The 15,331-nt window shown below is 38.4% G+C and overlaps 1 protein-coding gene across 2 annotated transcripts in view; it reads left to right on the forward strand.

Moving 5' to 3' along the window:
• Positions 1–15,331, forward strand: part of LOC100558840 (LYR motif-containing protein 2) — a 140,510-nt gene that overhangs the window by 94,787 nt on the left and 30,392 nt on the right. For both annotated transcript variants that reach the window (XM_062980755.1, XM_062980757.1), the window contains exons 70-84: positions 1,584–1,721; positions 2,924–3,033; positions 3,217–3,290; positions 4,719–4,914; positions 5,658–5,814; positions 5,958–6,104; positions 7,653–7,779; positions 8,183–8,288; positions 9,143–9,258; positions 10,221–10,682; positions 12,067–12,290; positions 12,930–13,070; positions 13,391–13,563; positions 13,799–13,960; positions 14,703–14,840. In XM_062980755.1, coding sequence (XP_062836825.1) covers positions 1,584–1,721; positions 2,924–3,033; positions 3,217–3,290; positions 4,719–4,914; positions 5,658–5,814; positions 5,958–6,104; positions 7,653–7,779; positions 8,183–8,288; positions 9,143–9,258; positions 10,221–10,682; positions 12,067–12,290; positions 12,930–13,070; positions 13,391–13,563; positions 13,799–13,960; positions 14,703–14,840 — 2,471 coding nt within the window. The remainder of the gene's footprint in view (positions 1–1,583; positions 1,722–2,923; positions 3,034–3,216; positions 3,291–4,718; positions 4,915–5,657; positions 5,815–5,957; positions 6,105–7,652; positions 7,780–8,182; positions 8,289–9,142; positions 9,259–10,220; positions 10,683–12,066; positions 12,291–12,929; positions 13,071–13,390; positions 13,564–13,798; positions 13,961–14,702; positions 14,841–15,331) is intronic.

Here is a 15,331-nt window from a genome sequence, read left to right on the forward strand (position 1 = left end):
ATGTAACACAGTTTATGAACTCCTTTCTTCCCTCACTTGCTTGTGTCAATACAGATCCTTGCTTGTTCTACGGTTTTAGGTCAGAGTTCCAAGTTGCACCAAAAGCAGAGAATTTTTATATGAAATAAGATAGCAAAGGATGTATTGTGCAAGCTACACAGCCACTCCCAGTTTCATATACCACAGCCTATTTAGCCCTTCTTGACTCAGGCCACTTTCAACTATATGTTGGAGTGTGTGTATGATTCCTGCACTGTTTGATCCCTCCTATAGTAGAAGAATAGCGAAGTTGTGGCCTTCCAGATTTTGGCAATTGTTGTCAGGAGCTGATGTAAAGAGTGTAGTAACATCTGGAAGGCCACAGTTTCTGATTCTGTTTTGGAAAATGAAGCATGAAGTTATGGATTTAGATCAAGCATGGGCAAACATTGGCCCTCAGGTTTTAATTTTTATTTCGTGTCAAAAGCATTTCACGACAAATTTCAAAATGATGGGGGGAAAAAAGAAAATCACAAGCAACTAAATAGTTTTGGACCAAAAGCGGGCAACAGCAACCGCATTGTCCGTAGCTTTAAACAACTCCTCCTCCGTACATGAGGCAGGGCATTGTGGGCAAGCATACATATGCGGAGTTGTTTGTTCTGCTCCACAGTCACACAAGGTGGAGGATTCCTCCAGGTAGTGCCACCTTGCCAAGTTGTCTTTAGATCTGCCCACTCCGCTTCTCAGTCTGTTTAGGGACTTCCATGTTGCCCATTCTTGGTTTGCCCCGGGAGGAAGACCCTCATGGGGGGCCATCCAGTTGGGATTGCCAGGTTTAGCTGCCCAGAGAGACACCCTTGCTGCTGCTGGAGGAACATCAAGAGGACACGGAAAGAGCCTCCCCGAAGATTGAGTAAATTCAGTCGGGCGTCCCCTGGGCAACGTTTCTTGTAAGCGGCCGATCTTTCCAAACCCAAAAGCATTGGATGAATGGCCCTCAGGTGTTTGTGGATTTCAACTCCCATAATTCCTAATAGCCTAATGGGAGGGCCAAGGTTTTCCTATGCCTGATTTAGATGAACAATACTATTGCCTTTTTCCTCTTTTTTATTGAACCAAAGTTCTTGGAGCCCGCTGCGGTGCAGCGGATTAAACCACTGAGCTGCTGAACTTGCTGACCGAAAGGTTGGTGGTTCAAATCCAGGGAGTGGAGTGAGCTCCCACTATTAGCTCCAGCCAACCTAACAGTTTGAAAACATGTAAATGTGAGTAGATCAATAGGTACCGCTTTGGCAGGAAGGTAACGGCACACCATGCAGTCATGGTGGCCACATGACCTAGGGGGTGTCTGCAAACAACACCGGCTCTTTGGCTTAGAAATGGAGATGAGCACCAATTCCCAGCACCAATCTCTAGATTACAAGAAGTCTGCATTTTATATCTGCATCATATAATAATTTAGGGGGAGAGAGATGGTAGATTTGGTTGCAACCACACTTTAAAAATAGTAAGTCAAAGCAAGTCAGTTTGAATGGCATCTGGTTTTATGTCTCTCCCCTCTCCCTTTCTTTCTTATAATTCCATTTCCATCAAACTGACAGACATGAGTTTAGATGCAGTGGTCACAACGCTACAGGCTTTCATAGAAGGATCCTCACTGGGGCAATTTCATGTTCGGCTTCAGATGCTCTTGGAATTCCATTGTCAAGTCTTGTTGATGCCACAAGTGGAAGGAAATGGTAGGTGGTTATTTAATATTTATATCTTGTCCTTTCTCATTGGATCTCAGGGTAGCATAAAGGTAAAAAAATTAAATAATGTTATGAGAAGGCAAAAACATTTTATTTTTTAAAAAGCCCAAAGCAAATCAAAGTTTTGACCATCACGTAGTAGCACATGGAGTCTAGTTTCATTGTATTATTTCACCTTGATGATATGTTTTCCACTTCTTTGTTTTGATCCTTGCATACAGTGAAGCAGCAGACACTATTTCTAGCAATTCCAAATTTGAAACAGTAAAATACTTTAAATAGGTTAAAACATATAAAGCAAGTTACTATGTAACACAAAACAGCTTAAAACATTAAATAGTTATTTTTTATGTAAATTTGAAAATTCAGTTAGGTCCCAAAGCCTTAGTTTAAAAGCAGTGTTTTATCTTGGCATAAAAAATAAATGAGTCAATGCCCGTCAGTCTAGTACAGACAGAGTATTCCATAAATTTAAAATGGGTTAAAATTCTTCCTGTTTTGGTGGTCAATACATTGCTTTTGGGAAATTTAATACACACTAGTTGCATGTAGATCAGTAGGGTCACTCTTTTTTTCTTCTTCATGCAAAATTCATCACTGTTTCTGTGCTCCCTAGGATTTCCTAGTAGACAAGCCCTACCCCCCTTCCATGAGTTAAGACATTATGTACTTCAAGAAAAACTTCAGCTGCCTATTTCACAAATGGAATTATATGCTGTGCTTATTGGGCAGGATTGGCTGCCAGTCTTTAGAAAAACAGGCTTTAGTTCTCCTAACCACTTTAGTTCCTCCCTGTATCAGTATCCTGACCCAGGGAAGCTTTTCCTCCATCTCGTAAATATCTTGGTTTTTACTCCCATCAGCCTCACATCTCACAGCCAAATGCCAGAGATAGAAGGAGTTGTAGAAAGAAATAGAATCCAGGGAGACTTATATTAAAGAGATCTCCTAGTGGAGATTGTTCTTTTTTTTTTTTTTAAATAGAAGATTGGTTTAGTTTATTTTCCTGTGTTAGGTTACCAGCCTCTTGAAAAATTACCCAAAGGGGTTCAGCTTTTAGCAAACTAATGATGAACTGGTTTGTAAAGAAGAGATTGTCACTACAACTCAAGATTACTTCTGAATGATCTCTAAGGGATTTGCATGCCTGAAACACTAATTTAAATGAAGTTTGTTTTTCATTTTTTCAGACTTGCTGTGCAATATATTGTGGAATCTGTACAATTACTATAACCAGTTTTCAGAGAGTGTCCAAGCCAGGCTGGCTGAAGTTCGGCGCCCTATAGAAAAAGAACTGAAAGTAAGAATAAGACTTTTTAATGTAACGGCCCTCTCCTACTTTCTGTTTGCAATAAACTTGTTTCAAGCCTAAACCTAGCTGCTTAATGTGCTTTTATTTAAACTAGAAACATGTAACCTCTCATTTGTTAATACCATTCAGATAAATATTGAAGTTCACAGTATCTGTTTGTTTATTTTACAGGGGTTTGTTAAAATCTGTAAGTGGAACGATGTCAGTTTTTGGGCCGTAAAACAGTCTGTGGAGAAAACACACAGGTTAGTTAATGAATCAGTGGCCATCTTAAAAATTTGGGGTTAGGTAGGGAACAGAAGGCAAAACGTGAAACTGTTATTTTGAACAACAAAGAGTCTGTGGTCCCCTCAAGACTATCTGGTTGATTGTAAAATGAGCTGCTATGGATCCCAATCCATCCTCTAAGATACACATTTTTCTGAAGACTGGTCTACACTTTCCTCTTGTTACTTTCTTCCATAAAGCCCACTGTGGAAATTGTCAAAAAAAGACAAATCCATCAGTAGTGAGGGAGTAAATAGTACACCTGGGTGATTTTACATGATTTTGCCTGGAATCCTGTTCGGGCATTTTGTTGGTGTAACTCCTGGGTACTTCACTGGTTATATTCTTAAGTAGGTACACAAGCTGGTCCCCATTTGCTTGCAATGTGGGGAGCCATCTTAAAGGTTTGGGTGTTTGTGCAAGGAGGCAGTCATGCCCCATGACTGAAATGGCTATTGATAAGCTGCATTGGATGATACAGTCAACAACATCTGCACTATGGCTGCTAAGCTTATCAGCCATAGAAATACAGTGTCAAAGGGTTATTCTCTGCCAATTTTGAACAGTATCTCAGCCCGTTTTAATTTTAGATAAGATTAATTTGCCAATATATGACCTTATAAAGATTATTTTAGTACCTATTTTATTATGTGCCTACTGTGCACACATAACATCCATCTTTTGTCTCCCCATACAATGTTCTCACAGCCTACTGGTAAACTGTATCTCACTATTTGGGAATTACTCTATTGCAGGGGCTCTGGGACACTAGGGGACTGCATCAGCTCCTTAGAGTGCACAGCCCTTACCACAAAAGAAACAAACAAAAACAAAAAAAGATTTTGTCCCCAAATTCTCTCTAGAGGCTTTGAGGCATTTCTTCCATGTTTTTAGAACCCATGGTCTATTTTAGGCCTAGGAGAAGTATTTTTTAAATCATGAAATGACTAGAAGTCATTTCAGGTTTGCTTCGTTTGAAAAAGACCTTTTCTGGCCTGTACTCTGTGTGGTAAAAAGGTCCCCACACGCACTAAAGAACATTTGGGGGCAAAGAAAATGGAAGAGTACTGTGACTTTTATTTTTCACCCCAGAAATCCCTGCAGGAAACTGAATACCTCTGGCGTTTTCACGTGGCCTGTAGACCACACTTTGCCCACTTTCACTCTACTGGATGTCACAGAATTTACTATCAATATGTTTTAATATGTATACACTTAAATTGGGTTGTGCACAATGTTTGAACTATTTCAGTCAACTGTTTTCTCTATTTTCACTGAGCTTATCATATTGTTATGGAGCTTGTGCTCCATGTGTTCTTTCTGGCATGAGATAAATGTGCAATATATCCATATCCACATACTCATAGTTTTTTGTTGTTGTTGTTCCCTACTTTCGTGGGGACTAGGACACTTTTTAAATTCATGAAGAAGTTTGAAGCTGCTCTCAGTGAACCCTGTCGATCTGCCTTGGTAGAAACAGCCAAAGAAGAGCAACTTGTTTCCTTGCTGAAACAAGAGACAACAGACAACCAAGAAACTAAAATCCAGATTCTAAGCAACATATTAAGAAAAAGCCTAATGGCTAGAACAGATGCCATTCAGGTACTGCGATTTTTCATGGGTTTTTTTGAGATGGAATGCTAGATATTTACAAACTTATTTTGTTTACATACTTATTTAAAAACTTAGTTTGTTTTTGTTGCCTATCTCAGGGTTTTCTTCTTGTAGTGTAGGATTGTTTGAACTCATACACATGAGTTTGAATAGCCTGATCTAAATATTTGCATATCTCAGATGATAGAGAGGGACAGTATTATTATTATTAGCAGTAGTAGTTTTATGTTTATTTATACCCACTTATACCCACAAGGAGACTCAGGGAGACTTATACTATAAACATTTTGATACTATTTGAAATCCACAAATATACTTACTGTTCTAGAGAGTCCTGTTCTAGACCACTAGAGGAACTTGATGCTACAAGTGTGCCTTAGTGTAAAAAAAAATCAAGAATTGATATCAAGATCCTCAAGAAGAAAGTGGCTTTGGTAGCTTATTGTGTATAAGAATGTTATGTTGTGGAGAAGAAATCAAGCATAAGGTCACCCAACCTTAGTTTGAAATGCTTTATTTCAGGAACTCAGTACATCTGTTCTAGTTTGAATCATCAAGCTTTTAGGAATAGAAAGGTTAACTTACTCAGTTATATGTACAATCTATGAGCACACACCACAATGTACAAGCTTGGCTTGTCATGAATCCAGTTGTTGAGTGGAGTCCAGTCTTGTCGCTTTAGTATTTGAGCTTTAGTTTTTGTGGCATGTCTGTTTTTGACATTTTATCAGGCTGTCCTTTTGGAAGAATTTGAAGGAGAGGTGTTTCAACCAGAATCCCTTCAGGGCCGCTTGCCCAAGCTCACAAAGCGGTTGCAGAAAATATACACAGGTCTGGTGAAGAACAATTCGTTTTTGGATCTTGTGGAGGACCTTGACAATTTCACTGGTAAGCACTGTAGAAATTCAAACATACAATTTTATATATTTAGATCTTCACCTTTCCAAATACTTTGTCTTTAAAGCTGTGGAATAAGAATGAAAGTGTGAATTTTGCTGCATGGATTATTTTGATTCCTCTCTCTTTTGTAGGTGATATAATTTCCTCTGCCCGTGAATTACAGGATCTAGCTGTAAATCCAGCTGCAGAAAAGGAAAAACAGAAATCTGAGGCCAAACATTTCCTTGTGCAGAAACAGAGGGCCTTAACAGAGCTCTTTAAACATCTTGCAACTACAGGTAAAGGGAAATGAAGCCATTTTTTAAAAATTTGAATAATAAACAGTAATATTCTGTTCTTAGTGCCCCCCCAATACTATTTAGTTTTTGTGTGTGTACTTCTTTATACAGTAAAACCCCTGTATCCAGAGGAGATACATTCCTGGTCATGTGTCTCATTAAGGGCCACATCCACTGTTTTAACATGATGAGATGTATTCCACAATGGGTATGCGTATTCAGCAGCAGAGTAGCAAAGCGCAAGGGCAGATGTGTTTAGTAAGTGTGGAATTACTATCTTCTTTTTTATAGTAAAGGTAAAGGTTTCTCCCTGACATAAAGTCTAGTCATGTCCGACTCTGGGTGTTGGTGCTCATCTCCATTTCTAAGCCGAAGAGCCAGCGTTGTCTGTAGACACCTCCAAGGTCATGTGGCCAAGCATGACTGCATGGAGCGCCATTACCTTCCCGCCGGAGCAATACCTATTAATCCACTCAAACTTGCATCTTTTTGAACTGCTAGGTTGGCAGAAGCTGGTGCTAACAGCGGGAGCTCACTCCACTTTCCCGATCCGAACCGCCAACCTTTTGGTCAGCAAGTTCAGCAGCTCAGCGGTTTAACTCGCTGTGCTACCAGGCGCTCCCTCACGTGATATAGTAATATAATAATAGTTCATTTTATTGTTTACCTGCCTCTCCTAATGACTTTAGGCGGGGTACAACAGAGTCGCAACATACAAACATAAATAAAATGCATATAATAACATACATAGATAAAAACCCATAATTATAAAAACATACATCGAACACGGTACAAAAGCAACATGCAGCAATAATAGAATACAAATTCAAAACTCATGATTCAGAGTTGACTGGATAGGCCCACAAGAAACTGTCTTTTATTATATTAGGTTACTTATCCATATATATAATTCAGTATTGGCTACACTGGTTGTAAGCGGCTCTCCATTATCCCAGGTGAAATTCTTTCTTATCATTTGTTACCTCATACTTTTATTTAGAGGTGCCAGAAGCTGAACATAGGATCTTCTAAGCTTTTGTTCATTTAATGATCTATAGATCCTCCCTGTAACATCAGAGTTCCCTAGACTCATGCTTCTTTTTCCGGGTTTGAACATGGCTTCTCTTTCTCATTTGTAAGCCCACCCAGGCTGTAATTTTCTGCAAGCAAAAAGAGAGCATAGGAGCCTGATATTCACATTGTTCTTCCAAACATTGGTTTGTTCCTGCATAGGAGTAAAATTTAAACATTCATTAAATGTATCCAATGATAGTCATCTGAAAGCAGCTGTTGTCATAAGGTGGAGCAAGTATTCGTTAGAAATACTAAATGATTTAGCTCTGTTGCAGTAGTAGTTTGTAAGAGTGATTAATTTTGTAGCTATTTAAATTCTCACTAGACAAACTTGGTTGAGGACAATTCTCTATATATCTTAGTGCGTTTCTAAGCTAGCTGAAACGAATTGGGGGGGGGGGAAACCATGTGACTTTTCTTTCAAATAACAAGAAGATGCTAAAAGGTACACATTTGTTTCAACTGTCTTCCTAGGATTGTCATATCGCAAAGGTCTTGCTTGGTCCCGTTCTAAAACTTCCCAGGACCTGCTTTTCCTTCAGCCATTGGATTTGCGTAGTGCATTGTCCTTGATCAGCAGCACACAGAAATTGGATGCAAGGTATGTATCTCCTCTTTTTCAGGCTAAAACAGAAATGGGTTGTTTGACTTTCTAAAACTGAAAAGTTACCATTTGATTAGGATATTCTAAAGCAATAGCTGGGAGAAAGTTTAAGCCTTTCCCTGCACCATCAGCCTCCCATCCCCTTCCCCTGCAATTGCACTCTAGAACTAACACAGCAGAAATAGTAATTGGTCCTTAAATTAAAACCAGCATTTCTAACATGTCTACATCCATTATTAGGATCATAACTTACTAATGTACTGTAAAATTGGTTTGGACTGCTACAAACATAAATTAACTGAACTTCTAAGACTTTACGTCTGTGTCGTCTATCTTGAAACTTTTGAAGCAGATTACTCTTTTTGTTCTAGGGAATAAAAATAAGTCTTGTACTTTCCAGGTTACTCTCTGAGATATCTTCCTCCTGGGATGGATGCCAGAAATATTTCTATCAGGCTCTTGCACGCCACTGTAGGCTTCAGACAGTATTATTATCACCTTCAAAGGTAAAAGAGTGACTTCAAATAATGTTAAAGATTTTGTTTAACTTTATGCTTTTAACAGTTTTGAGCAAACAAGACAGGATCAGTCACTGAGAAGTCTGATAAGTTTATTTAAAATAAGCATAGCTGTTCTCAGGCCATGTTGTAGATATAAAACAAATGTATGGAGGTAATCATATAACAGGTCTACTAGTTTGTCTCTAATGAAAGTTATTACCAAATATTTCTGCATATTAAATTTACTGGTTTAAATCTATTTGTAAGTCTCAACTAGAGTAGACTAGCTACTAGCCAATGCAGTTTGCATAACTGCTTATTGCCCAGTTTACTACCAAAGGCTATTGTAAAACCTATATAAATTAAATACATACATACGGTAAAGGTAAAGGTTTCCCCTGATGTTAAGTTCAGTCATGTCTGACTCTGGGGGTTGGTGCTCATCTCCATTTCTAAGCCGAAGACCCAGCGTTGTCCGTAGACACCTCCAAGGTCATGTGGCCGTCATGACTGCATGGAGTGCTGTTACCTTCCCGCCGGAGTGATACCTATTGATCTACTCACATTGGCATGTTTTCAAACTGCTAGGTTGGCAGAATCTGGAGCTAACAGCGGTCGCTCACGCCACTCTCGAGGTTTGAACCTGGGACCTTTCGGTCTGCAAGTTCAGCAGCTCAGTGCTTTAACACACTTCGCCACCGGGGTTCCTTACATACATACATAAGAATACTTATTGCTTCCAGTGTCTTTTTACATTTATCGTGATATTATTAGGTAAAGATCCATGTATTCCAATAATACAAATAGGAGGACAATTTATGGCAAACCCATGAATAAAGGCCCCTTTCTTGTTGCAACAGGAAATTGGACTGGGCACTGTGGAGAGGTGTAAGGGATTTACTGCACACCTCATGAAGATACTTATCAAGCAGAGGGCCTCCCTGACTGCCTTGACGGAGCACTGGATTTTCCTTAGGTACCTGACTTTTTCTTTCCTGCTCATTTTTCTGTTTTATAGACAAAGGAAGGCATTCAGATTAATAAGATATGTGGTGTGCAAACTGCTTAAACATGGCAAGCCGCTTGTTGAAAAGCTGCAAAAACTGACTTGTGTACGTAAAAACAATGATTTTCTTGGTCTAGACATTTTTGTTAGTAAGATGTAAAATCAAAGCTATCCCTGTTCTCTCTTTTTGTTTTATACTCTCAGAGCATTGGCAAAGTAATGGCATTCATTTTCTGTAGTCACTATTCCAAAATCCTATAAAGCAGACAATGACAATGCCTGCAGATTATTGAGAGAAGGATTTTTTTTCTGACTTAAACAAAAATTTTGAATCATAGAACTTTACTCTTGAGTCTCCAAAGAGATTTTGAAACCGTTCCCTGTGCTTCTTATCTATTTTTTTAAAAAAACACACAACACCTTTGAACTAGACATGCTATCTTATCAGGCATAGTCAGTTGCTTCTCTGTCCCCCACAGAATGACCATCCAGGGGACTCTCAAAATAAAACTGCGAGTCTTGGGAGGGTTTTGGTCACTGCAGGGAGAAAGAGAATAGCACCTAAAAGAACATATACAAGTGTAAGGTGAGCTTAGACTTGCATATGTCACCAACTAGGTGCCAGCCATCTTCTGCAATCAATCAATTTTCAGTATTTTAACTGAGCTTTATTTCTACTTCACCTATAACATTTGCATTCTAAACATGACAACACCTCTTGTGACATCTTAAAAGACCTACAAGTTGTAATTTGAACAAATCTTCATGGACTCCAGCCCACTTCATCAGTCCATGAATATTTTTGTCACATCCAGTTTGTTGATTCTTACCATATCACAATATTCTTTGTTGGTTTTGCTGCATAATCTAAAGATAGTTGCCCTTTCAGTTGTATTCTAATTATTGTTATCCTGTTTGAATTCCCCAAACAGGAATCTTCTGAGCTGTGTAGAGGAGATTCATGCCAGGTTGAATGTTACAAATGAGTATGAAGTCGCTTTTCCTCCTCAAGATGGCATCCAACAGTGGACGGACCAGTTGCAGTACCTGGCCATGCAGTGCATAGTGGTCTTGGAGCAACTCTCCTGGTTTATAGAGTGCTGTCCAAAAGGCCACCTCTTGAATGCTTCTGGAACAGAAAGGCAATCTGAAGGAACTGAACTGAATTCATCCAGTGCTCAAAAATTACAGCCTGAACTTAACGTATCAGAGCTACAGTTCCTCACGCCAGTAGCTACAGATCAGCTGCCTGTTGGATGCAAGATGCGGAAGTGTGATCCATTGTATCAACAGTTGTCCTCCCAAGTGAAAGAGATGCTGGTTGAAGTTAAGGCAGTAAAATCAGACGTGGAAAAAATAAGACAACTTTCTTGTGAGACTCTCTTCCATTCCTGGTATGTTTCATGTTATGGACCAAGATAAACATACTGCATATTTGCAGCCTTAACACTACCCAATTTATAGATTGTGTGCTTTCTAAAAAAAATGTTTTCTGTGGTCGGTTTTGTGCAGCAAAAGGATTAAATAGATCTTGCAGTTAGCACCCATCTAGTACATGTTTGGTGCTTAGGAAGCTTCTGATCCCACAAGAGAGCCACACTAAACAGCCTTTTGCAGCGCCAGAATACCAAGTCACCCATCTCAGTTGTAGAAATTTATTGGGGACAGAGTTGTGGTCATCTGCATGTGGAAGGAGGTATGTAGAAGCAGCCTGACAACATCTGCTGCATTCCAAAGGATATCACAGGCATGGCAAACTTCAGTCCTCCATATGTTTTGTACTTCAACTCACATAATTTCTAACAACTGTAAGATGGCTGAGATTTCTGGGAGTTGAAGTCCAAAACACCTGGAGGGCCGAAGTTTGCTCATGTCTGGGATCTGTTCATCTCCATCATTGCCAAGAATGCAGGCATACTTCTAAAAAGGTGACACTAAAGGAGTGGTGTTCATAAAATATGAAGAAACGCAAATAGTATCTGGCCCAAAAAGGATTATTTGATCTGCTTTTGGCATGCTGTTTGGCATACATTAAGGAAGCAAAATTCTCAGCTATGTCAGCAAAATATTTGAACCAGACTTAAGGTATATGCAGGTACCATTATTTACAGAATGCCATGTGAAGGCCTAGTTCCGAATTCCAGCACGTTTGCATGTTTTCTTTCTTTTATTGATATGGTGCTAGTTCGACAGACAAAAACTGATAACTTATTGACAAAACACAACATAGCAACTACTCAACACACACACACACAGAGTAATATTTAACATTTAAACAATTAAACATAAAACATGGATTTTGATTTCCCGCTTTCTCATCATTGGCATTATCCTAATACAAGAATTTTATCCCACCTAACAGTCCAGAATTTCTATATATATTTTAATTTGGAAAAAAGTCAATTAGTTCTCAAAACCTACAAATATCCTTATTACTACTATTATTATTACTACTATCTCCTGCATATATTGCAGGAGAAGATCCCATGATTTTGTTTTCTCCAAATTACAAGTCAAATCCATAGTTTGTTGCTGGTTCCTGAACTTGTATCAATTCTGGATCCATAATAGAGATGAGAAAGGGGATGGGAGAGAACCGGATCAGAAAAGAGTACAACAAAACTAGTTTTTTGGTCATTTGTGGAAAAATAAATAACAATGCATGGTTTAGTACACTGCACAATTTTGGCCTTGTGTGTTGAATTTACGTTTTTTAAAGTAAATCTTCAGATTAAAATTTGACTTTTTAAAGTAACTGCAGATTCTGTTGTTTTGCAGGAAAAGCTTTGAAGTGTGTTCCTCAGGGATGGACTGTTTGTTGAAGGTTTCAACCCAACTGCAAGACATTGAGTCCATGTTTGTTTTACCCGAAGATAGTCAAGCTATCTCACAGATGGCAATCATCAGAAGTCTCATATACATTCAAGGGGAAATTAATAAAAGTGTGGATGATTTTGCTATCTGGAGGACACAACTATTCAGTTCAATTTCACACTGTGAGGGTAAAGACAGTCTTTTCTTTCTTCTGATTGATAATCTGGTAGTTTGTTTAGGTATTCTCCCATCACCATTGAGTAATTATAAGCATGCAGTAGAATTAGATAATGATTTTATTGATGATTTTAGACATTTTTCTCTAGCTTGCACTACCCATTGGTCCCGGCACTGGTGTGGTCTCCCATTTGCTCAGGATGTTTAATTCAAGATAACTCATTTGACATGCCTGATTCAGACCCACTTCTTACCTCTCCTGTTAGGCCAGTTAATAATATGAGGCAAGGTATTGTGTTTGCTTTGGTTTTGTAGAGGAACATGCATTTCTTTTTCTTGTTGTCCTCTGGCCTGGCTGTCTCATTCGACTTTAACTTTCGCTCACAGGGGAACTCTGGTTTAGCCAGTTCAAAACAACATGCTCAAGTCCTAGCTTTTTTCTAAGTTCAGATCTTTCAGCCGTGTAGTTTGCTGTGATGCCAACAACAGTCTCAACCTGCCTTCTAACCTTAGAGGTGCTATCCGCCTTAAGTTGGTGCTTCTGTAGTTGCATTTGCTGTTTAGCTGCCATGGAAACTACTCTGTGATAGCATATTTGGGCGATATAGAGATCAAGTGTGTTTCCAATTAATATTTCTGTTTTTCCAAAGGGGAAGAAAAATCAGACGATAGCTTTGTAGACCTCTTCTCCAAACAAGTGGAACTTGCAATCCAGGTTGTCCTGAGTGCGATACAACATTTGGTGGAGAGGAGAAAAGAAAAAGAGGATGGCAGTTCAGTGACTGAGGGTGGTTAGTTGAGCTTTCTTCTTTCGCATTCAATTGTATTTTTTCTGTGGGATTGAGCACAAACTTGTATTCTGTGATACTCTTAGTGGGTCAATTAGTAGATTTTCACTCTAAATTATTACTATTTTTATTATTACATTGATATCCTACTCTTTTTTCCAGCCCATAATTCAAGATAGCTTTAAAATGATGTCATGTAAAATTAAAAATATAATTAAGCCATAATTCAAATTCAGTGGAATGGGCACTACTAGAGTAACCAATTTTAAAACCTCTTTGGTAATCCTTTCTTTAACTTTTGTTTGGTAAATCTTTTTCTTCAGAGGAAGAGACCTCAGTTAACCCTCTCAAGACTGGGCATTTAACCAAGCTCCTGGATGAAGACATATGTGCAGATGTGAATTCTTTGCACATACAGAAAATAATTTCAGTCATTTCAGAACTCTTGGAGCAACTAAAATCCTATGGCGAGGATTATACTGTGTACAACTGCAAGGTAAAAAAAACCCAATAAAATCAGCTGGAACATAATGGGTTGGATTCTGATTTGGGTTTCTGCAACTGGGTTGATGGAAGCAAAGTGAAAATGAGGGATAATTTCTCTTGGAATTATTTTTCTGATGACTTGTTAAAAAGCTGTACCTCAAATAGAGACGTTGTGGGTGTTTACAACTGGATGTGCCTTCACAAAAAAAACCTACACTTGTAAAACTGATTTCTTCTGTCTACAGCTCTTCAATCAGTCTTGCCATTTAATGGTGCGTCTAATGCCAATACTTTACAAGTATTCCAGCACCATCCTTTTCTACCTCACAATTTCCTTGGCCACACACAGGAGTACTGGGAAGTTGCTTTCTGTTCTAACTAGTATATTTACTGAACTGGCCCAGAAGGTAAGAAATATTAGCTTATCTTCTCATTATATGCGCTAAAAGTATTTCACATTTTGAAGTATGAAAAAAATGCAACCAGAATAGATACCAATGTAAGATTATTGTTGTTGTGATCTGTAATGATTAGATAAGAGCTTTAATCTTTGGTCCTAAAGATTTGTATTTTTTTATATTTACCTCTTTTTAATGTTAATATTAGGGCTTAGTAGAGATGTCATTTTTGCTGTGATTGCATTAGAATATAGTCTTCTATATATTCTGGATCTTCAGAATGTTGTCATTCTGCTTTTGAGTTTTTTTCCTCTTCAAATTGTACATGTCCCATTTTTACCAACTTTGATATCCAGATAATAATTTTAAAAGTTTTAATCTACTTGTACATGGCACCTGTAGTGCAATGTATATAGGACTGCTTCTCTGCAAAATAAATGGAGAATCTGTGAGCCTAAAGAAACTGTGCTGCCTATAGGAACAACTTTGATCCTTACATGCCTTTTGCAAGTTATGCTTTCCTTGGGGAAAATTCACAAAACCGCTCTCCAGTTACATGACCTCATTTGTCAATCAGTATATAGAGATAATCCCATAGATAATCCCAGAATGATAATCCCATCATTCTGTTCATTGTGCGAAAGTATACAAGAAAGTAAATTAGCACATTCTCTGCTCCACTTGGGAGAAGCATTCAAAAAGTATCATGAAGCATAGTTTTAACATCTCTTCACATTAATGTGCTTTTTAGGGGTTTTGCTTACCAAAAGAGCTGACAGAGGATGCTGCAGGAGAAGGAGGAACAGAGTTCCATGATTACAAAGGAGGAGGCCTTGGAGAAGGGGAAGGCAAAAAGGATGTGAGTGACAAGATAGAACATGAAGATCAGGTATGTGGAAATGGAATGTATGGTTGTATTCTCAGAATTCAGACCTTGTTTACGTGCTCTTAATTCATATATTGTAGCAGCATCCTGGAAGGGATGAAAACAGTATGCATGAAAGTTAATGGAAGTTGTTGGTTTATTTTCTTTGGTTCAGTAGTTTTCAGGGTAACTTTCCTTTTGTCAACAACCAGTTTGTTACTAAACAAAAAAAAATCACACTGGATACCAAAGTGGGTTTTTTTTTCCGTGTCAGGAGCAACTTGAAAAACTGCAAGTCGCTTCTGGTGTGATAAAATTGACCATTTTCAGGGACGTTGCTCAGGGAATGTCCAGATGTTGTTTGATGTTTTACCATCCTTGTGGGAGGCTTCTCTCATATCTTGATACCAAAGATGAAGTCCAGTTATGCCTTTCTGATTAGGAAAATACCTGTTGTAATAGAGGATATATCCTGATTTAGTGTTAATATATTTTATTTAAGGTTGACAAGCGGA

This window comes from Anolis carolinensis, chromosome 1 (genome assembly GCF_035594765.1).
Source record: "Anolis carolinensis isolate JA03-04 chromosome 1, rAnoCar3.1.pri, whole genome shotgun sequence".
NCBI lineage: Eukaryota > Metazoa > Chordata > Lepidosauria > Squamata > Dactyloidae > Anolis > Anolis carolinensis.